Below are 23,895 nucleotides of genomic sequence, written 5' to 3'. Positions count from 1 at the left end.
TGTTTACACAGAACATGTTGTCCACCTTTGGTTATTTGTGTACCAGATCAGATTAAGTTGAAATGGCAAGTGAACCAAGCTTATTTGATTAAACCCTTCAGAGAAATGTGTGTTTATTTGGAATGTGTGTACGAGTTTATGTCATGCATGCCATAAGTTGCTATGCTTAGTAAGATGATGCCCCTTCCAGCATGTACTCATGGACCTATCAAAGTGTAGACTCTTTTAAACAATTGACTTCACTATTGGAACTGCTGGAAAGGGATGATGATTCTCAGTGAACTGTTGGAGAAGCTGTGAACTCTTAAAGGAGGTTAATCCATAACTATGTGCTAGATACTGCATATTATTGGTGAGTAATACATTTAAGCTTTATCATTATGGTATTTATTTTTTGATAATTTTATATGCATTGTCATTTTAGTGTATTCATGTTACATTGCATTTTTATAAGCATCTTTTTAAGGTCTAACTTCTGTACTCTTATAAATTCGAATGCATGCATGTTGTTGGCTACACACAGTGTTTCCTTATGATCTGTCTTTTGACAGAAAGTGTTTTTGCAACATTTTATGTTGGTTTTCCCCAGTGTATCTGTCATTGTCACATATTGTCATGTACCAGGTTGTACAAGTTCATCTGTAAAGACGAACCACCAGGATAAGGATCCCCTAGCGACACTGTCATGCCGATTTGACTTGTTTTTCTCTCCTGAGCAACACAGAGCTTTTCATTCATGTGCTGCAGCTGTTAACCCTCTTACTGATGATTTGTGTGTGGTTTCAGCAGAAAAGGCAGAACCCTAGGAGGCAAGTTTGTAATTTTTCAGCTCCAAGGAAATGCATTACAAGTAAAACAGAGAAAAAGTACAGTGTCTGCAGAAGTCTTCACAAGGCATTCTACTGTGACAAGGCTTGTTTTCCGCTTCAATATAGCCTACCAGAAATCAGTCCAGAAGAAAACTTGTTTTTGCAATATTCTTTTAGTCCTACAGGGGGCAGCGTTCACCTCTTATTTGCTCTTGGACCCACAGGCATGTAGTCCATAAGTACACTGGTGTTTGGTTACTGTCCATTATAAAGGTTGGACAGGTCAGGGATGATCTAATGTTTTACTGCAATTTAGGAAACCGTTTTCAGGTCTTGAGCAGCCTGTGCACAAGTGCTAATCATGGACTCTTCTCTCAATTTTAGCCTCACAGTAATTCATTTTTATTGATTAAGCTTAATCACTTTATTTTAATGGCTTTCTTTGGCCTCACAACCACATTATCCCATCTTTTGTTAGACTCGTCGTGCATGAATGTGCGCTGCTGTGTGTGCTGAGATAGTTCTGGAGAATGTTTATCTGTATGTGTGCAGGACAGATTAAATTGGCCTTCTTTAAACCATTATTTTTGTTTTATTTAACTGTGTAGTTGACAAGTTCTCCCACTAGAAATTTAAAATGTAATTGCTTATTAAATTTTATTTTTAAGATTAAATCCAGTTGAGGATTATAGTGAAGTGTTAAATAGATGAAAAGGAAATTGTTTTTTTAGAATGTTTATTAAGCATTTAACAGCGCACAAAGAATGTCATGATATACTGTAGGCCTACTAGGGGATAAATCATAATCATCTGTCATAAAAGATGCTAAAACAACCAGGGATTACAGTCCAAAATCTGACTTGAAATAAACGTAGAAACCAATTGGGACTAAAGTGGTTTTATAAACAACAATTAGAGTTCACGCAATCTCATTAATTCGATCCAGGTCCAGTGAGTCAAGATCATTTGATGTGCACGCTTATTGTTAAAGGGGTCATCGGACGCTACATATACTTTTACAAGTTGTATGAGCTTAAATGTGTGTTGGCAGTGCGTGTACACAACCCCCCTAAAATTATTTTGAAAAAATTCATTAAATCATTTCTTCTTTCTCAAATCGAGCGGGTCCCTGATGCCTGTCTTTGTGATGTCACACAGATAGGCCCCTCCCACGATAGTTTGATTGACAGTAGTGTTTCAGCTCAGACTGGCATCTTGCCCAGCAGTCCGCCATTGTTCCACTGCCGGAGCAGATGTAGACAAGAATGTCTCCAAAGCGACTGAGGTGTTCTGTTGTTGGATCTACTTAAAGGGGTCATATGATCATTAGTTTGTGTATGGTGTAACAGAATATGTTGACATGCTTTAATGTTCAAAAAACATTATTTTTCAAATACTGTACATTATTGTAGGTCCTCTATGCTCCGCCTCTCTCAAACGAGTAGTTTTCTACAAAGTCCCTCCTTCCGAAAAGTGTAGTCTGCTCTGATTGGCCAACTGACCCAGTGCATTGTGATTGGCCGGTTACCGCACGCACTCATCAGAAATGTAATGTTCCTTTCCATAATTTCGAGCTTCATCTTTGAAAATAAATGTAAAGACAGTTAATAATGTCCTTAGTTTTACCATCAGTTCAAGCCCAAAAGGGGAACAGAGTGGTGTGACAGACACAGTGATGAAGCTCATATGTGTTTGCAGTACACAAGCAACGGACGGTCAAGACAGCTGACTCCACTGTGTATTGCGCTTTATGGAACCTTAAAATTAAACGCAATGTACTTATCTACGCAATTTCATAAAAACATACTGGGGATATGATATTAACACGCAAAAGACCTAGGAACCATGATAGAGAAAAAGGTAACCCACATCCTTCAAAATAAAAGTTTGACATCGATACATAACAATTCTTCCAAAATGTATAATGCTGTGTTCATATTATAGCGCAACAACATCACACTATAGCCTTCCAACAGAAACCAACTTTGTGTTGCTGCTGAGTCTCTTTTTCTGTGATAACTGTGATAAGGTTCTTCTTGCTAGCCCAGTGATAACAAAAGAAGTTTTCTTACATAGGTCAACAAGTTAAATTTTGCAAATGAGCAATGTGGAAGGAAACGAACATTCACTGTCTGCGTATTGAGAGGTAGAGTTGAGAAGGGGTAGGTGATGAAGGAGAGATGGTGAGTGGAATCACAAGCCTACTCTCTTCAAATGTCTTGTAGGCCTGCTGCATTTTTTTTTAAAAGGCGCACTTTGACAGGAAGTGCTTTTCAATTAAAATTAGCCTGATTACATTAATTTCAATTCACTCAATATTCTCTCCATTTGGGGTTAGATAAATATAATGCTTAAGTTTTATTTAAATACAATGGGTAGATTTTATTCCAACCATTTTTATTTGAAATTTAATTAAATATTTGCCTCAAAATCAAAAACACAATTATATTGAATACATTTGTAGTATGTTCAGTCTAATAAAGAGGAAGGAGACCGGAGTCGGCGTACGGGGCTCGTGGGATACTTTTATTTAAATACTAATAAAACAAAACAAACAAACACGGCAGGTGCGTGCACTTCACAGTCTCTTTCGACGTTTCACTACTGCAGTCTTCGTTTCTCTCGATCGGCAGCTCTCCAGCTCCTTACTCCCACAAGTCCCTGTCTCTCTCCTTCTCCGCTGGTCCTCCGCCGGCTTAAATGCCGGTTCCCCACGCCAATCACTGTAACGAGACCCAGGTGTTAATTGTCTTTCACCTGATCCACTTACCACCGCTCGTCTCCTCACTCGCTCTCCCGTTGCAGACTTCGCTAAACCACGCCTCCCCCGCCACAACATTTTAACCAAAAACATTAATTCAAATCTACATGACCACAGAATCATTTCTTACAGTGTATCGTAGCAAAGTCTGAATTACCTCCTCTCCTAGGTTCAAGAAACGGTCGTCCTTAAAATGCTTTGCTGTTCTGTTGTAAATTATCTAAAAGATTCCTAAATGCATCTACTTTCGGAAGGCCAAATAAGTGATTTTGCTTTTGCCTAGATACACACAGCATCTCCCTGACATGGATGCTTCAACACAACTGTGGTAACTGAAACCATGCCTTATTTCTTGCCTGAACATTTGGGAGGCATTATGCAAATATTTCCACATAATGACATAGACATGTGGGGGCGTGTTTAAATGAGCCATTTTAGGGGGGGCGTGGTAGAGCATTAACTTTGATAAAAAATATCTCTTTGGATTTGAGACTTTAGTCTTTGCAACTTTACAGATCTTCTTTATGCATCAAGAGCTTGTATCACTCCAAAGAGTAGGGAAAAATTTTAATAGCATCATATGACCCCTTTAAATGCGTCTTTGTTCACTCGAATCATTCGTGATCTAGCTTCACCAACAGAAGAAGTGAGTATAAGGTTTTTTAATGAATCTTTGCAAATCCCCTTTTCTAATAATGTGCTAATTGTCAAGTTTCACGATGAATGCAGCTAAAGAAAACAGTCCCTCAGAGAGTAGTCTCACCTAGCCAGACCTCAGACCCCGACTACTATGTGCCGTTTAATGTAGGTGTCATACCTGAGAGAAAGACTGCATGGTTAGAAGCTGCTGATCAACTAAATGTGCAAGTAGCAACCATCTTAAAATGTTTTTATATATCTTAAAAAAGCTCATTACATTTTGGGCACAATACATTAAATACAGTTGGTTGTAGCCTATATTTTTATATATTTGATCATTTACGTTTTTAACATTTTCTGTATACTATTATTTTTGGGCTAATAATAAAGTCAGGTAATTGTATGTGAGAAAGTCATTGCAGTGGTGATATATCAATGCGTTCATAGTGGTCAGTGTTAGGAATTCAGCTTAGCCCTGCAGTTAGCCTGCTCTGGACCAGGTTAGTTTCCCAGCATAAGTTGCCAAAGTGACTGAGCATGAACTGTAGTAAGTTTGCCTTCGGAAACCAAATCAAGTTACTAATCAAGTAAAAAATTACTAAAACTAAACTTAAATACTGATATATATATATATATATATATATATATATATATATATATATATATAAATACAAATTACAAAACATGAACTGAAAATATATATTAAAAAACCTTAATCAAAATACTAATAAATACAATAATGGTATATAAATAATATACAATAGTAGGCCTATTTAATAATAAATACTTTATAACAGTGGGAATATTGCATTGGCTGTGTTTCTGTGTGTGAGGGAAAAAGAGAATACTGTTGAATCTACATCAGATCATTTCAAATGACGGACTAGTCATATTACAGAATATTCTGTAAATGTATGGCTGCAATGTATAGTCGCTCAGGGCTGTGAGCGCTGTTGTTCTGTGCAGTGGGTGGTGAATGATAGGGAGGGACTGAACAATGAGCCTGCTGCTTATTTAAAAAGCAGCTGAGTAGTGAGGGATTGAGCAGCACTGCTCTCCTCACACCCAACTCTAAATTATTCAGCCTTACCAGATCCTCAACCCAGCGATTACGAGCCTTTTCTGTCATGCACTGTCACATGCTGGTGCCGAGGGACCATTAATCACCATGAAAGCCACTTTCGTTCATGCATTGAATAGGCCTTTGGCAGTTTATGGTAAGCTCCAGCCTCACCTTTTCAGTTCTTTATTACCACAGCTGTCGACAGGTTCCAGCCATTTCAAACGGGACCTTATTATGTGTAGTCTTGCATTTCAGTGATAGTAACAGCCTATCTGTCAAATGCATGCCTCGAACATTGGGCAGATGTATGTTTGGGTGCATGATTTTAATGTAAAATAACAGCAGCTTAGCTGACTCATGTAAAGTAAGTGGCAGAGGGGAGTTGATCATAGCCTGGCAACCATAGACAAGCTGCTCCACAGCTGGGCTAATGCGACAAGCTACCCGTGCTATATAGTCATACACTCCCAAGACGGTTAAGTATTTTACTTGAGGCTCTTTTAATGTGATAATTCAGTCTAGGCACACAACATATGGCGTAAAGTTAGTGAATAATTTCAGTGTAGTGCATTAGTTTAGCTTGCTACTGTTCTGTTAGCTATGCTAACAAGCTAACGTAAGTTCCGCTTCCCTTGCAGACGTGAACGCCGTTAGACATTTCTTTTAAATATCTTAAACACATATGCTGCAGGTCTCGTATAACGATTTGGTCAGTCAGATATTTCTTGGGAACCTGTTTATGCGAGCAGTGAGATGCGATGGGTTAGCCAGCTGAATGATTAAGCAAACCGCAAGATTGTCATAATAACCAACACCGTGAATCATTGCAACGCAAACAGATGGTGGAAAAATCACCTTAATTTTCAGACAATTTAAGTGCTTGTTAGCAAGATATGACAATGTCTAGAGCAGAGGAATGGATTAAATAGCTTAATTTGCTGCTGTAACTGTATTAGCTGACAACCTGTAACTTTATAAGTTGGATTGTGTAATATAACATGCTATAAGAATTTGATAGTCTGTTGTTATTCATTCTGATAAGCTGATGTGTAGTTCACATTGGAATATACAGCCAGTTTCCTTTACATTAATCAAAATGCTGTCTATGACCATATGCTGTCTCTCTCATATAAGTAATATTTTAGCTACTGGCAACATGTTCTTTAGTATTATAGTATGTGTTACATGTTATCATAGGCTTATGAAATGATTTGAACAAGATTAAGGTGTTCAAAGCTGAAATGGTGCATTCACTTGTAACCTATGCATTGCATTAGATTAAATACTGTATGCCTATTTCTTTTGGTCAGGTTTATGATCCGATTCAACAAACAATAGTTTAAGAAGAAAATCATACCCGCAAAAGTCTAATCCTGGCGTGCTTATGAAAGTTAGCTGACTAGATAAATAAGTTAATAATAAATGGGATGACTCAAGACCTACATTTATGCATGTTGTCATTTTGCTGTACGGATTCCAGGCTTTGATAAGTGGATTGGCAAGATGACAAGTGAGTGTCATCACCGCAGTTACATCAGAATGCTTAGCTGCTTTGTGAGAAAAAGTTTCTCTGCTAATGTTTGTGAAACAGTTAATTTTTAAATTGATTCCCTTTGGGATGCATGATCTATCAGAGCCATATAGGTTATCGACTGATAATGGAGATTTTATTTATTAAATTTATCTGTATCAATCCATATTTTATGTACCCTGCTATTCAAAAGATGTCTGTTATGCTGCATTTATTTGATCAAAAAACAATAAAAAGTCATATTGTGAATAAAATATTAGGACAGTTCTCTTTTGTTTTTGTTTTTTTCAACAATCCAATGCATCCTTGCTGAATAAAAATGTTGATTTCTTAAAAAGAACATACTGACCCCAAACCTTTGAACAGTAGTCTTATAATTACCTGTCAGTAATATCATAAAATAATATAGATTTATATAAAAAGAATCATTTATTTGTGCATGCCCATTCTTGCCTTTTTTAGATTACCTTTGTCTCTACATGTAGTATAGAATGTTTCTATTGACCATTTATAAACATAATTGACCCATCTTTATATTAATATTGCTGCATCCCTAGATTCACTGTACCTCTTCATCTCTCAGATATGATGGTGAGGTTGTAGGGTGGCACCATGGCTGCGATGATACCACCAGTAAAACTAAAATGGTTGGAGCACCTCAACAGCTCCTGGATCGCTGAGGACAGCGAGTCAATCTCCACCCGTGAAGGCGTCGCTCTTCTCTATGGCAAGCTGCTGTCCAATAAGGAGGTGGTTCTTCTCCCTCAGCAGGTGCTATGTCTGAAGGGTCCTCAGCTGCCGGACTTTGAGCGAGAGTGTCTGTCCAGTGATGAACAGGAGCATTATCTTGATGCGCTGCTGGCTAGTCAGCTTGCTCTGGCCAAGACGGTGTGCTCAGATTCACCCTTTGCCACTGCCCTTCGCAAGCGTCTGTTAGTGCTGCAGCGGGTTTTTTATGCACTTTCCAACAAATACCATGACAAGGGCAAGGTCAAACAGCAGCAGCACTCGACCGAAAACACTCTGGGTTCTGCAGACTTGCAAGCAGTTAGCGAGCGGCCGCGCTCTAGTACAGACGCCCTCATTGAGATGGGCGTGCGAACGGGTCTTAGTTTGCTTTTTGCTTTGCTCAGGCAGAGCTGGACACTTCCTCCGGCCGGTCCAGGGGTCAACCTCTGCAACGATGTCATCACCACAGCCATCGAAGTGGTGGGCTCCCTTCCGCCGCTCTCCTTGGCCAATGAAAGCAAGATTCCACAGATGGGTTTGGACTGCCTGGCCCAGGTCACCACGTTCCTGAAAGGAGTCACCATGCGCAACTCAGGGGCCGATGTGGTGGGGAGGAGGCTGGCGTGTGAGCTGCTGCTGGGATTGGCAGCGCAACGAGGGTCCCTGCGCTACCTGCTGGAGTGGGTTGAGATGGCCCTTGCTGCATCGGCCGGTGTCAGCAGCCTGGAGCAGAGCCAGGAGGGGCTGATGGGATACGACTGCTTCATGAACATACTGATGCAAATGAGGCGTTCACTGGTGCATGCTCACTACAACAGGTATTTTGTTTTACATAGCATTTGATGTTGTTAAATGACTGAATGTCTGGTGTTGTAGGGTTCATCTGCTGATCGTAGCCAATGGAGAGAGCCAACACGCACACCTGATGGTCTCTGTTCCCTGTATGAGGCTGCACTTTGCCTGTTTGAGGAGGTAAAATGCAAATATAAATATATTCATGAAAATTTGTTGTATGGATAAGAGAGGGCCATGTCATTTTGCACATGAATCACCTAATGAAAAACTGTGTGTGTGGTGATTTGATACTGTATATAACCAGACATTTGTTAAAAGAAATAATCCTCAAAAAATGTATTTCTTTATTACAGATTGAGACATTTATTAAAACTTTAGATCAAATATAAAAAAAAAATCTAAAACCAGTTGCATATGTTTTTTGAGCATTATATTTGATAAATAAGTGTTCCTGTGGCTCAGTGCTAGAGCATTGCATTAGCATTGCAAAAGGTTGTGGGTTCGATTCCCAGGGAATACATGTTAGGTAAAAAATGTTAGCATGAATGTATTGTAAGTCGCTTTGGATAAAAGTGACTGCTAAATGCATTAATTTAATTCAAATGAGGCTTTTGAGTCTCTTATAGTGTGAGATAGGAGAATATGGAGCTCAGACTTTTATTCAGAGGCCCAAGCTGAGCAATAAATATACAGTTTGGTGCAGTTGGTCAGGTTTATCTGAAATATATAATGCAGAGTGATGATTGAGAGTTTCTGCATAAGCCTTATGTTTGATAGATTTTATACCAAATAGATTCTATTTGGTATAGATTCTTTAACTGTTCATATTTCAAATAGTATTAACAATATACATTTATTCTTTATCTCTTAAAAATTTAAGATTTTACATTTAAAAGTTGTGTACCATGGACATTTTTAGAATGATACTAAAAGACCTTTAACTTGCTAAAAAAAAGTATAAACTGTTAGTCAAGACAGAAGGTTTTTCATCAGCGTTTTTATCTTGTTTATAGAGGCCTTAAAATTGTATGTTTCGAATATGATACAATAGGCTTTATTGGTTTAAGAAAACAGAACTATTTACCTTATTTTTCGGACTATAAGTCGCACCTGAGTATAAGTCGCATCAGTCCAAAAATACGTCATGACGAGGAAAAAAACATGTATAAGTCGCACTGGACTATAAGTCACATTTATTTAGAACCAAGAGAAAACATTACCGTCTACAGCCGCGCTCTATGTACAGGAGAACTGAGCAGTATAGAGCGCCCTCTCGCGGCTGGAGACGGTAATGTTTTCTCTTGGTTCATATCTGTTAGTTCATTTCTCTTGGTTCATATCAAATTAATTTTGATAAATAAGTTGCACCTGACTATAAGTCGCAGGACCAGCCAAACTATGAAAAAAAGTGTGACTTATAGTCCGGAAAATACGTAACCAATATTGGGGTAAAACCAAAGTAAGCACATACAGTTTAATAAATACAATTTCAGAGTCCTTTCGTTTACATATACGGAAGAGTTTTTTTAAATAAATCAAATAAAGACAAACCACTCACTGCTCTTGGCAGGACCACTTTAGATGTAAATGGCAATTTGCAACCAAACATAATTTTGATTATAGACCTGCTTTTCAGCCAAACTTGTTCTTATTTTTTTTTCAGTAATGCATGAATAAGTATCAGTACAGACTTGAAACAGTTAAGAGATTTGCTCGCAGTGTATAATTTTCTTGTACTTGTTCTTGGTTTCATTAGTGCTGTGAGCGTCCTCCGATGCTTGTTATCCAGTAAATCCAGTTTTAACTGCCAAAATTAGAAGAGAAGCTGCTTTAAGATGCGTGCTATAACACGCTGCACAACAAATCAGTCCTGTTGTATCTAAAATAGAATATTAGGAATATGTATCATATCAATTTTTGGCATTAGAATCGTTTTTTTTTTTCTCAAATCATCTTGTGGGCTAGAATTGGGCCATGTGTTTGACACTTTGACTTTATTTTAAATTGATTTCCTGATAGGTCTGTCGCATGGCTTCAGATTACTCAAGAACTTGTGCAAGTCCAGACAGTATCCAGGCAGGTGAGGCAGCCATGGTTTCTGAGACCTGTGAGGTCTATGTGTGGGGCAGCAACAGCAGCCACCAGCTTGTGGAGGGCACTCAAGAGAAAATCCTCCAGCCCAAACTTGCTCCCAGCTTCAGTGATGCACAAACGGTAGAAAGCATTTTCATATTAATTATTCATACAGTGTCAGTGTTAGTATCCTCCTTTATGCTCACAGTGAGTGCTTGCTGACCACATCTCGTGTCTTCAGATTGAAGCTGGCCAGTACTGCACATTTGTCATCTCCTCTGATGGTTCAGTCCGAGCGTGTGGGAAGGGCAGCTATGGGCGCCTGGGACTGGGTGACTCAAACAACCAGTCCACTCTTAAGAAGCTGACCTTTGAACCTCACCGTGCCATTAAGAAAGTTTCATCATCCAAAGGCTCAGATGGCCACACATTAGCTTTCACTAGCGAGGGAGAAGTGTTCAGCTGGGGTGATGGAGATTATGGCAAACTGGGTCATGGCAACAGCTCTACCCAGAAATACCCTAAACTAATACAGGGCCCTCTACAGGGAAAGGTACTAAATTCATGCAGTATTTATGCATCCCTTAATCTTTTTGAACTCTCAGAATGTACCTGTGTTTTTAAATGTTTAATGTCTTCTGCTGCTTGTGTGTTTGCTTGTAGGTGGTGGTTTGTGTTTCAGCAGGGTATAGACACAGCGCTGCAGTCAGTGAGGATGGAGAGCTTTACACATGGGGAGAGGGTGACTTTGGTAGATTAGGTATATAATTGTCTATATATTATATTTATTGCACACATTCATAAAAAATAAAACAAATTAGTGGCTGCTAAAAATTAAGCTTTGCCATCACAGGAATAAAATATATTTTAATATAAAAAATTAATATATACCATTTTAAATGGTAATAAAACATTACAATATTATTCTCTTTTTTTTATAAAATAAATGCAGATTTTTTTTTTAAATGTCTAAATACATCTTTAGCAATCACAACATTTATTATGTGACACAAATCGATTGACCTCAAGCTGCAGCCAATAAGCTTGCTTGAAATAGTCTGGTTCATTGTTCACTTTAAGATGGTTCTGCAGTGTGCTATCAGAGTTCCTCTAAAAACCCTACACCTCCCCCAGCTCCACCTGTCTAGATCTGCTAAGGGATCTTGTATGCCTATTTATGCAGCAGCACATCTTATATGCTCACAGCAGTATGTCAACAGACTGATTGTAAAAGACCTAAAGTGCCAGGACCAAATACATTAACAGTAGCTATGTTTCCATCCACCTATTTGTAATGCGCATTTTGGATTATCGCATAAAAAAAACGCTGAATGGAAATGCCTAGATGCACATAAGTTCTAAAAATGCGCATGAAAACTTCTGCGCACAACTGAGTAGGATAAACTTTTTATTCGATAATAAAAAATGCGTAAACTACAATGGAAACACATTAACTGAATAACTTCCTCCATGTGCATTGAAAAAGTCATGTCACTTTGCGCTTTGAGATGGGATAACTTGACTAACCAGCGGTCATTCTGAAATGCCTGAACAAAGGCTGTCATCAAAGTATTTCTGTATAATTACTGCCTTCCATTCCTGCGTTCCCAAACAGCAGGCATGCACCTCTGAAAGCAATGACCGCATTTATTGTATAATGTCTGGTCTCTGAAGGGCAAGTAATTTATTACAAAGAAAAATCATTATACTCAGTAGCTTCTTAGAGATATTTTGTGCCAGTTTGTCAAGAAGTGACAGTTGTCTTCTCTTTGAGTCTTTAGATGGAAACGATGCTTTATTCACAGGTGTTTTATGCAATATTACAGTTTTGCGCATAAGTAAAATTTACATCTTTGGATGGAAACATAGCTATTGTCATATCCATCAACATGCCAAAACTTTTCAGAGTTGTTGTGATAACAATACATATATTTGTTAACTAATGCACATAACATTTTATCTTGCTTCTTTTAAGTGTTGACATTTGTATTTGTGTGTCATTGATTTTGTTTGTCTACACTTGTAGGTCATGGCGACAGTAATAGTAGGAACATCCCTACGCTAGTGAAAGACATCAGTAATGTAGGTGAGGTGTCCTGTGGAAGCTCCCACACCATTGCGCTGTCTAAAGATGGGCGTACGGTCTGGTCCTTTGGAGGTGGAGACAATGGTGAGTTGAGTTAACTTTCGTCACTTGTTCTCCTTAAGCGACATTTGAAAGTGTCCTACTGTATTTATAGTGCGTGCCTGACACCACACACTTTGCCATCAGCTGCATCAAGATGTCTAGAGTTATCTTCTCTACTTTGTACACATCTAGTAATTATTGTTTGTGAAGTTGCTGTTTATATGTGATGATAAAGATTAGTGGAAGACTATTACACCTTCACTGTTGTTTATCTGCAGGGAAACTGGGTCATGGTGATACCAATCGTGTGTATAAACCCAAAGTGGTGGAGGCGCTCCAGGGAATGTTCATACGCAAAGTTTGTGCTGGTAGCCAGTCATCTCTTGCCCTCACCTCTACTGGTCAGGTATGAGACATAAGCCACTCTGTAATAAGTTTTGATGATAGGTTACAAAAATAAGGGCAGGTATGAGTTCATGTTGATTCTTATGTCTCATTGTAGTGTGTATATTCATTATAAACACACTGTTATATATGTATTTGTTGTGCAGGTTTATGCTTGGGGCTGTGGTGCTTGTCTTGGCTGTGGTTCATCGGAGGCCACTGCGCTTAGGCCAAAACTGATTGAGGAACTTGCCACAACTAGAGTGGTAGACATCTCCATAGGAGACAGCCACTGCCTTGCTTTATCACATGGTAAGGGATCACTGCACACCACTGAATTGAGGACACAAATCTTTGGCTCTATCTGGTATGCTTAAGTGGTTGGTAGTGCAACAACATGAAAATGAGTCTGTAAGGGGTGGAAGTACAGTGCTTTCAGTAGATTGTTATTATTTAACAGCATACCAATTGTTCATCTGGCAAAATGGCTTTCATAAATAACCTTCAATAAACAAACATTTCATAAAAAGTTGTGAAAATGACATGATCTAGTTTCTCCCTCAAAGCTTCACTGTCATTTTTGTTATATTCAATATGGCACCTAACCTGACTAAGGTCTATGCAGTGCGGTTAGGTTTGTGATTCTCACTTTAATATTTTAACTTTCAATTTATTGCATAAATCATTATAGAATTATATTGTAAACTCTGTAACCAATGGCTGGTGATTAGGTCCTTTTTTGTGAGTTTTTTGTATGGGGCTGTAGTTTTTGATAGTGGAGAGAGAGCGAGAGAAGGGCATCAGATTAGTAGCAGAAGGGTATTTGTTGAGTCAGACTCAGATAAGGTGAGGCAAGGGGCCCTCACACATGATGTCACCGACAATTTGACGCTGTGTACTTAACCTGAACGTGTTGTTCACGTGCATTGTAAAATGGTCATGCTAGTCTCACACATCTGCTTTTCAAAATGCATAAAACTGAAATATGACTTGTAAAATGATATGCAGTAATGATGAATAGTTGCTCTTTCATTTCTTTTTTCCCGTGTGGATGTTTTTGTTACAGACAATGAAGTGTATGCCTGGGGGAATAACTCCATGGGTCAGTGCGGTCAAGGGAATTCCACTGGGCCAATCACCAAACCCAAGAAGGTGATTGGTTTAGATGGAGTGGCCATTCAGCAAATCTCTGCTGGCACCTCCCACAGCCTGGCATGGACTGCCCTCCCAAGAGACAGGTAAGCAAGTCCGTCAAACCCTTTTATGATCTTTACTTTGCAAATAAATACACAATATATTTAATAGTCATTTGTGGCATTAAGTTTGTTGATTCCTATGGCAAGAAGTTTTATTTTTTTCTTTTGTCTTGTTCTGCTTTTTCTATGATATTTTCATATCTAAGCTATTAATCTTATGTGCATGTATACAGGCAGGTGGTGGCCTGGCATAGGCCATACTGTGTGGACCTAGAAGAAAGCACGTTCTCTCACTTGCGCTCATTTCTGGAACGATACTGTGACGGTATCAACAACGAAATCCCACCTCTGCCTTTCCCATCTTCCAAGTATGTGTTCTGCCACCACCTGGGTCAGGAGGAGAGCACCATATATAATTTTTGACAGGAAATAAAATGAGGCTGTGAGAAATAGAAGTATAGTGCATTGAATGGATTGTATTGTTGGCTATCTTAAAAAAACAAAGGTTGACAAAACTCTATAATCATCTGTGCCATTGTAATTGCAGTAAATATCTCCTTTATAGCCTCGTTTTCATCGGTGTAAAAATTAAAAATGTTGTCTAACCTGACTAAAGTCTATAGACAAGTGAAGCCTGCCTTGTTTTTTTAGTGCATTAAATATCACTGGAGAATTAAAGCTGCTACTAATGTTGTTTATTTGAGATCAAGTTTCAAGTGATTTTTCTAACCCATCCTAAGGGGTTATTAAATATTAAGTGTGTGTTTTCTTGCACCACAGAGGGAGTAAACTTGTTTTTGGGCCAACAGGGAGCATCATAACTTCTTGAAACTATGTCTGCGGCTCTTGTCCAATCACCTGGCTCTAGCGCTGGCAGGTGGCGTGGCCACCAGTATCTTGGGACGGCAAGCACGGCCACTTCGCAATCTGCTTTTCAGACTGATGGATGCGTCAGTGCCGGATGAAATCCAGGAGGTCTGTGTTTGCTTGTGTTTTTCCACATATTTGTTGCTGTGATGGTTTACTGTGGCCTGTATTTTTCTCTGATCAATGTTTGTATTTTGTAGGCTGTCATTGAGACTCTGTCCGTGGGCGCGACGATGCTGCTGCCTCCTCTGAGAGAGAGAATGGAGCTATTGCACTCGCTCCTTCCTCAAGGACCAGACCGCTGGGAGAGCCTCTCCAAAGGACAGGTAAGAGTTTGTGCCTGCTTGTAAAGAATAGACAATTTAAGTTAATCTGTCAGTCATATGTGCGGTTTTTTTTTTCTGTCACAGAGGATGCAGCTGGACATAATCCTCACTAGTCTGCAGGATCACACCCATGTGGCATCTCTGCTGGGGTACAGCTGTCCTCCAGATGCCTCCGAGCCTCCCACTCTACCATCCGACTCTACGCATGTGCCTGGCACTCATTCTGATACACATCCTGACACACACTTGGCAGAGATCCTTATGAAAACACTACTCAGGAACCTGGGCTTTTATACGGTCAGTTCTGCTGGTAACAATCTTGAGGCCGTGTTTGCGCTGACAGCCAGCTTTGTTTTATCTTTATCTTGATTTACACGCTTATGTTAAATTATCGTGTTGCCAGCAAAAAGTGCTTGCTTCACTTCGAGACTGTCATCACTAAAAGTAGTTATAATGTGCAGTCTAGTAAGTGTCTTGATATGTTGATTCAGTGAGCACTTTCATGGATTAATTCTATTCAGTTCGTAGAGTAAAGAATTCTTCAGATTGATTCATACCAGTGTCTCTTGTTTTTGAATCTTTGTTTGATAGTCAGTACGCTTGCATGTTTCTGCATGCAACCTACAAAAACAACTCAAAAGAAATAGTTTTTTTGCCATTATTTTTCCATACATATATTGTATATGTATATTCAGGTTATTTATTTAATTTGCTGTGGTGTATGTCAATCTGTTATGATATTTTTGATAGCAAGGGCATGCAAAATATGTTATATTTGGTGAGGTTCCACTAATACTCTTATCAGCCTAGTGCGTCTTGGGGTAAAAATGTTTACAGGTAAAAATGTAAACACTGTCTTGAATGTAAACCGTTTTGAGATGATAAATTGGATATGGGTGCCATATAATATCTGTGTATTACACTTCTAGTGTGAATGCTACTTCTGAATGTCTTCTCAACCTGTTTTCCTGTGTGTATGTGTATTAACCTAACAGGACCAAGCTTTTGGAGAGCTGGAGAAGAACAGTGATAAGATCTTGCAGGAAACATCTTCGTCTGATAGCAGCCAACCAGCTCACCTCCATGAACTGCTCTGCTCTTTACAGAAGCAGCTACTGGCCTATTGCCATATCAACTGTGTTACAGAGGTACAACCAAATACATATACATATCCACACACAAATTTCATTCTTGGAAAAATCATGCGTTTCCTTCCACATGTCGATCTGTGTTTTTCAGGGCTCCAGTAGTGTGGCCCTCTTCCACAAACACCTGCAGTTATTATTGCCTCATGCCACAGATATCTATAATCGCTCCGCAACTCTTCTAAAAGAAAGCTCTGGAAATGGCAGTGTGCGTGAGAAGCTACGAGGTATATCAGTGTACACTTGCATTGAAGCTAAACTCTAAATCGAAATGCCAGTGGACCAGCTAATTTTGCCTGTGTTTGTTTGTGGCAGATGTGATCTACATGTCTGCAGCGGGCAGCATGCTGTGTCAGATTGTGACGTCCTTGCTGTTGTTGCCTGTTTGGGTGGCACGGCCATTGCTCAGTTACCTCTTAGACCTGCTTCCCCCTCTGGACCGTCTCAACAGACTTCTGCCTGCCGCCACACCTCTGGAGGAACAGGAGCTGCAGTGGCCACTACATGGTCAGATTTTCACATTCATATGATAAATAGCTAATTTAAGTTTCTATTATTAATATTACAATACACACACTCACACATGTGTATGTGTGTGTATATATAACTTTAACCATTTTAAGCAATCTTGTGTCCCCCATGGGAATTTGCCCATCCCCCTGTTTGAGAGCCACTCAAGAACCACTCTTCTCTCATTAAGTTGAACTTCTTAACAACTTAAGACTATTTTTCCTTATCCTTTTTCCTGTAGGCACTCCAGATCTTGTTGATCCAGTATGTGTGTCAGGACCAGCACAGTGCTGGGTGTGGTTGGTGGATCTGGAGCGTACAGTAGCGCTGCTGGTGGGACGTTGTCTCGGAGGAATGCTGCAGGGAGCCCCTCCCTCACCAGAGGAACGGCACACCACCCATTGGCTCAAAACACCGCTTTTTAGTAACGGCTTGCAGACTGATATACCCCAGCTTGGTATGCACTGTAATTTCTATTATTAATAAAGGTCTTATTTTGTTATGAAATGTATGGAAGTAAAAAATGTTTTGTGTTGGTTAAGCTGAAATGGTGTATGTGTTTCAGATGCGTGTATTAGCTCTTTGCTGGAGGTGGCTCTGTGTGGAAATGAGGAGCAAAGACCATTTGACTGTCAGTTGCATTCTGACATGAGTGTGCTGGTTGATTTGTCCCTTGGATCAACTAAAGAGCCCACACACAGCTTGTGGACAAACATGCAGGACTATGCCATCAGCAAGGGTAGGACACAAAAACAGAACATATATTGAGGAATATGGAAATAGTATTAAGAGTATAAATATTTCATTGATGATTAGCTTTGCATTAACCTATGCAAATCTTTTAATGGTTTCTATTTCTGTGGTGTTGGGTAGCCCCACCCACAGTGAAATCTCACTGATTCAAAATTTCACTACACACAACTTGTCTCGTAGCTGATTTGGCAAGGCAAGTTTATTTATATAGCACATTTCATACAAAATGGTAATTCAATGTGCTTTACATAAAAGGAAGTAAAATAATCATAAAAAATGACAACAATGAACTTAAAAACCTTTAAAATGATTTAAAAATGTATTTAAAATGAATTTAAAACCGTTAAAAATAGGAAATGATTATATAAAATACAGCGCAATCAGTTTGGACATAGCACAGTATGAAGGTAAAATGATGTCATAAAGATTTGCATGCGGGTAATATTTGTGGAAGTTTACATAAGTGTAAATTAAATTTGCATGCCATGCTTACACTTGGCACGTTGTTTTCACCAAAATATGGTCAAAAGCACTGCAAGTCTGTGAACAGTGATTTTCAAGTGAAAACAACAGTTTAGAGAACTGCAAAACGGATTGACTGCGTAGAACCAATCTGTAAATGACTTATGTATTTAGGGCGAAAAAAAGTTCCCGAAATAATCCAATATGTACAGCTCAGTCTTTATTTTCTCTGCACTTACAATTTTGGCACGATTCTCTCACTGAGTTTTGCAAGCGTGAGGGGGAGGGCGGGTCCACCTTCTTCTTGTAGCCAATTAAATGAGGCTTTCACGGAATCGTGCATGTTAACATACCATTCAAATAAGAGTAAATGGAAAGTCAACGAAAGCCTCATTTGAGGCTCATTTGAACAGTTTGTTTTTTACACATTCAGATTGGTTCTACGCAGTCAATCCGTTTTGCAGTTCTTTTAACTGTTGTTTTTGCTTACAAATCACTGTTAGCAGGCTTGCAGTGCTTTTGACCGTATTTTGGTGAAAAAGTGTAAGCGTGGAAAAAAAAATGGAAGTCTTTAAGAATGCAGATCATATTTATTTTGCGTTAGCATGAAGCTGCAGTTTCACAATACATGAATTGTCAGTCCCTCAACAGTAGCAAAGCAAGTGTGAGTTTTGTTTAAGTTACAGTTTATACGGTTTGAGAAGAGCGTCTGTCTAGCTGTGGCTAGTTTCACATTGAAAGCATGAAGGCTGTCTTTATAGATGCTATAGTGAATTTCAGGTTTCATCTTCCGCCTCTTTTCTGCATTGTCTTTTCACACTCTGATCTGCTGTTGATTTTCTCCAAGGTGATTTTTATCTGCCAGTCTTTTTACTGACTTTTACAGGAGCAATATCTAGAATAACATTCTTAACTTTTGAGTTAAAGGAATTAAGGAGAAGATCAACAGAGTCTGTAGAAATGCTTGGAGTTAGAGATATAGCCTCCATAAATCAAAAACTAGTGTTTTTTTTTTTTTTTTTAATGTAGCTTTTTTTCAGACAGAGACCGATCTAGATTCAGTGGTAGCAGGGATCAATATATCAAAGAAAATACAGATGAGATCAGATAGTGCTACATCCTTAATAACAATGGATGAAATGTTTAGACCTTTACTGATGAGTAAATCTAGAGTGTGTACATGCTGAATCAGTTCAAAAGTGTTTAAAACAGTTAAAATGTATTTTGTAGTTTTGATTTCTGCATTATCTATGTGAATATTAAAATCCCCTGCAATAGCAAAGCAGTTTCAGAATGTAGTAGATCTCTGTGATGGGGCAGAGTATTTTCCCATAAGTATTTCTTTGAGGTTACAGTTCAATAAAAAAGCAGTTAACATTCATATTCTGTTATGTTACAGCTGTCCATAAACCAGTTCTTTATGGCACAAACTATCATAACTTTGCAGTAATTGGACTTGACAGCTATGGGTTTAAAGCAAAACGAATTTTGCCATTAGCATTATCCACTTTTCATTTGTGCAAACAAATGTCTTGGATGACATTTGTTAATTTCGTCTTTTGTGTGTGTGTAGATTGGGACAGTGCATCATTGCCGAATGAGGCTCTGTTAGACACAGTGTCCCGCTTTGTGCTTGCTGTCCTGCTGAAACACACAGGGCTGCTGGGACAGGCGGGTGGAGAGGGGAGGTATGACATTAAATTCTACTTAATTTTAATACACTGGACACTTTTTTTTGTTTAAATATAAAAATATTTTTTTGTTTATATAAATAAAGGTGACTTGACTACCGTATTTTCCGGACCATAAGTCGCACTTTTTTCATAGTTTGGCTGGTCCTGCGACTTATAGTCAGGTGTGACTTATTTATCAAAATTAATTTGACATGAACCAAGAGGAAACATTACCGTCAACAGCCGCGAGAGGGCGCTCTATGCTGCTCAGTGCTCCTGTAGCCTACACTGAGCAGCATAGAGCGCCCTCTCGTGGCGGTAGACAGTAATGTTTTCTCTTGGTTCATGGTTCTAAATAAATGCGACTTATATATAAGTCGCACTGGACTATGTTTTTTTCCTCATCATGACATATTTTTGGACAGGTGCGACTTATAGTCCGAAAAATACGGTAATAAAGAACTTTCCTGTTTTCTGTCTTCCTACAGGTATCAGCCTTGTAAACTCTTGGCAGAGGTGTATCGCAGTGTGTATAAGGTGCGGAATCGCCTCTTGGCTTGTAAGAGCATGGAGCTCATCCAGACCCGTTCGTCATCACGAGAACGCAGGGTATGATGATAATTATTATTATTATTATTATATTATCAATATAACAGTTTGATTGAAAAATTAGGATCTTTGAAGAACATGAAATTACAATAAAAAACACACATTTTTATGTTTTTAAGTAACTTATTCCTTTAAGATCCTAGAAAAATCATATAATTTTAATGTTGGATCCCATTATATGTAATGCCATTTCTTTTCCTGAGTGCAGATCTCTGATAATGTGGACTCTGTGGAGATGGACCCACAGGAACACTCTTTCACCCGAACTATAGACGAAGAGGCTGAGCTGGAGGAGAGAGACAGAGAGAGAGAAAGAGAAAGAGAAGAGGGTCATCAGGAGCAGGAAGATGATGAGGAGGAAAGAGAGCATGAGGTCATGACCGCAGGAAGTGAGTTCTGATATGTTTGTGAAGTGCATGTGTGTGTGTGTGCTGATGTTGGCTGATGCTTTGGGTGGCAGTGAGCAAAGTTGTCACACACATTCTTACACACTTTTTCCTTTTTTTTTAAATCTTAGTAATGACACCTAAAAATGTATATTCTTTAATTATTTATTTCCCCTCTTATCATTCTTAAACCATGTGAGATATTTAGTGGAATAAAATAGAATTTTTACGCTGCTGTCAATATCCATAAAAAAATTACAGCATATACTATAGGTTTGCAATGACATGAAGGTGAGTAAATAGTGACAGTTTTAATTTATTACTTGATTACTTTAAAGATATAATAAAGAATTGGGTGAACATTGTTCTAGAACACACCATACAAAATACACTACCATTCAAAAGGTTCTTCCTGTCCTTTGCTTACCAAGGATACATATACTAATAAAAAAACTTCGTTAACGTCAAGCTTCTTGGCTGCTTCCCTAACCTGGCCGCTCTGTGTCTTATATTTTGGCGGACACAGAAATCTTTCAATGTTTCCTATCAGTACGGGAGGCGGCACGAGGAAGGGAGCGAGATCGAACCGGAAGCATGAGCGTGCAGGACGAGCCAGCTCAGCCCGGTCCGGAGCGCAGGAGCAGCACGACCCCTCAGGAGGGACAGGATCTTTATACCACTGCGTGCAATGCTGTCATCCACCGCTGTGCCATGCTCCTGCTGGCCGTCAGCACACCGCTCGTTCAGCACATCAATCCGCAACCCCTGACAGGTGGGGTCAACCCCGATGCAGGCGGGTTTATGACAAGGTGAGTAGCGTCATCAATAAATTTAGCTGATTTAACATGTGCAAGCATGACTAAAGTCTTGTGAATCATAACCCTTATCTTTGGAGCCTGAAGGTCTCCGTGAACTCGTTCACCTTTCCAGTCTGCTCCGGCGCTACCAGTCCTGCCCAGGAATGCCTGACCTACTTTTCTAGGTTTCACATTATGCAGTTTGCAAGAGAACTTGTGCGCTGCCCTAATTCTGAAGATACTTTATGAGCTGACACAATTGCAATAAAAAAAAAACGGTTTAGCGGCTACTCTGATACATAATTAAAAAAAGAACTTTCTTCATTAGTGGTTTTAATTTATATTTAGGTTACATTTGAAGGACACTATTATGTCCGCTCACAGGATATGTAACTTCCCATTTTTATTTTGTGTGTAGGAGTGAGAGCCTTTCAGCAGAGAGTCGGTCCATCCAGAGCAGTCCCAGCTACAGACTCACAAAATCCAGGAGTGAGTCTGATCTCTCCCAGCCAGAGTCTGATGAGGAGGGATACTCACTGGTGAGATGAGACACATGCATACACTGCCTTATCTGTTTTGCTTGATATATAACTATATCAATTGCAGTTATGTAACCTGTCTGTGTGACCTGTTTCAGAACGTGAGGAGGAATGTGGATCTGGATTTAGCTTTCACTCCTAAAAAAAGAGGTAAGGCCCCGCCTTTAACATACTGAGGCTGTAGCAGTGGGACATACTGTGCTACTCCCTTAATCTGTTTATTTGTGAAAAAGTCTTATCTGTGTACACATGTAATGTATCTCTGACAGCTCTGTGTGTCCGTCTATTTTTTTCTATGTGGCTTAATGGGTCCATGAAATAAGATGACAGAGGATTCCTGCTGGCATCTTTATAGTCTCTTCATGCGTTGCCAGATTTATTCCTTATTTATTCTTATTCATGAACAGGCCTGCACACAAGAAAAGCACAGTTTATGGCAGAACTCAAATACCTGTCTTTCCCGTTCACCTGTTCCTGTTCACATTTCACCTGTAAATCATACACAAGTTTTTCTTTTTTCACTGGAAATTTGCCATCAGTTCTGATGGCCTTTATTATAAAAGGGGGGTTAAAATAAATATAGACAAGGATTTGAGCAGTAGATTATAGGATGCCATTTAGGCTGCTTTTGCTTTCATTTTCTTATCTGTATGTACTGTAAACTGTAATTTTAAATGTATTTATTTATTTATTTTTGTAGTACAATAAACAGCAAGTAGGAGTTTGCACATTTTGTGATCTACAAATATAGTGCCAAATTCCATAGATTTTCCCTTAAAATCAGGACTGAAAATGTAAGAAAATCGATGTGATCCATTGATATGTTGAGAATTTGAAACCGCATTAAAACACACCTAAAACCAACTAATAAAGGTCTTTGATATCTTAAAAATGACAGGCATGTGTTAGCGCAGATTGTAATCTAATTTCTTGAGGAGCATAGTTGTTCAGAATCAGGATTCCGCATCCACTCTGTTGCTGGGAGTGTCACAGAAAGAATTCTGGCTTCTTAGCAGAATATGGCATTCCCATCACTTCCAGCACACTCTTTATCTATGAATGAAAATCAAAAATCAAATGTGACTGCTTCGGGTCGGCACTGAGGTTGTGTTCGAGTGACCCGAGTTCATCTTTTTTGGTGTACTTCATAAACCCATGTCATACAAATAGCTTTTCTTTACAGAAAAAATTAGTTTCATAGAAGCCACATGAGAAACAACGCAATACTGTATTAAGCATAAATGTACATGGGACATAAATTGTATAGTTTTCTAATTATATAATGTTATGTTTATACTTTATTATTGGCCCATTATTACAAAATCTGTTCCAACAGATTTTTTTATTTTAATTGTAATTTATTTTTTTCAAGGCTTTCTCTACAGTTCTCCAGACTCTTCTGCTGACTGGTTTGGAGGACGCTCTGCTCGCGAGTGTTTGTACAGCTCTCCACAGTCCTACGAGGAGTCAGACCTCGATCTGAGCCATTCATTCAGGCTCCATGCACTCATCGAGAACATAGTGAACTTCATCAGTGGAGATGTTGGGAATGTCCCTGCGTTTAAGGAACCAGAAGAGAGTGTGTCCACCAGCCCACAGGCCATTATAATAGCCATGGAGCAGCAACAGAGTCGAGCGGAGGTATGTTTGTCAGATAACCGTCTTCACTTCCACCCACAGACTTTGTTTATCTTGTGCTTTTATGGTTGTGTTTTGTGTG

The 23,895-nt window shown here is 39.1% G+C and overlaps 1 protein-coding gene across 8 annotated transcripts in view; it reads left to right on the top strand.

The window, feature by feature from the left end:
* The first annotated feature begins 184 nt into the window (after window positions 1–184).
* Window positions 185–23,895, top strand: part of LOC132119765 (probable E3 ubiquitin-protein ligase HERC1) — a 55,416-nt gene continuing 31,705 nt past the window's right edge. For 3 of the 8 annotated variants that reach the window (XM_059530004.1, XM_059530009.1, XM_059530008.1), the window contains exons 1-26: window positions 5,210–5,426; window positions 7,387–8,330; window positions 8,409–8,504; window positions 10,347–10,541; window positions 10,642–10,953; window positions 11,064–11,160; window positions 12,427–12,570; window positions 12,807–12,934; window positions 13,080–13,224; window positions 13,979–14,150; window positions 14,342–14,476; window positions 14,918–15,083; window positions 15,176–15,301; window positions 15,386–15,598; window positions 16,297–16,449; window positions 16,541–16,673; window positions 16,762–16,953; window positions 17,198–17,413; window positions 17,522–17,695; window positions 19,745–19,859; window positions 20,333–20,453; window positions 20,662–20,842; window positions 21,366–21,648; window positions 22,055–22,175; window positions 22,274–22,325; window positions 23,548–23,816. In XM_059530004.1, coding sequence (XP_059385987.1) covers window positions 7,416–8,330; window positions 8,409–8,504; window positions 10,347–10,541; window positions 10,642–10,953; window positions 11,064–11,160; window positions 12,427–12,570; window positions 12,807–12,934; window positions 13,080–13,224; window positions 13,979–14,150; window positions 14,342–14,476; window positions 14,918–15,083; window positions 15,176–15,301; window positions 15,386–15,598; window positions 16,297–16,449; window positions 16,541–16,673; window positions 16,762–16,953; window positions 17,198–17,413; window positions 17,522–17,695; window positions 19,745–19,859; window positions 20,333–20,453; window positions 20,662–20,842; window positions 21,366–21,648; window positions 22,055–22,175; window positions 22,274–22,325; window positions 23,548–23,816 — 4,854 coding nt within the window. In that variant the 5' untranslated portion in view covers window positions 5,210–5,426; window positions 7,387–7,415. Of the gene's footprint in view, window positions 353–5,209; window positions 5,427–5,676; window positions 6,783–7,360; window positions 8,331–8,408; window positions 8,505–10,346; window positions 10,542–10,641; window positions 10,954–11,063; window positions 11,161–12,426; window positions 12,571–12,806; window positions 12,935–13,079; window positions 13,225–13,978; window positions 14,151–14,341; window positions 14,477–14,917; window positions 15,084–15,175; window positions 15,302–15,385; window positions 15,599–16,296; window positions 16,450–16,540; window positions 16,674–16,761; window positions 16,954–17,197; window positions 17,414–17,521; window positions 17,696–19,744; window positions 19,860–20,332; window positions 20,454–20,661; window positions 20,843–21,365; window positions 21,649–22,054; window positions 22,176–22,273; window positions 22,326–23,547; window positions 23,817–23,895 lie in introns of those variants that run through there. The other 5 variants (XM_059530007.1, XM_059530010.1, XM_059530005.1 and 2 more) reach the window with 5 other exon arrangements.

This window comes from Carassius carassius, chromosome 3 (genome assembly GCF_963082965.1).
Source record: "Carassius carassius chromosome 3, fCarCar2.1, whole genome shotgun sequence".
Taxonomy (NCBI): Eukaryota; Metazoa; Chordata; class Actinopteri; order Cypriniformes; family Cyprinidae; genus Carassius; species Carassius carassius.
Note: the sequence above shows the minus strand (reverse complement) of the source record. Positions and strands in the feature narration are given on the sequence as shown.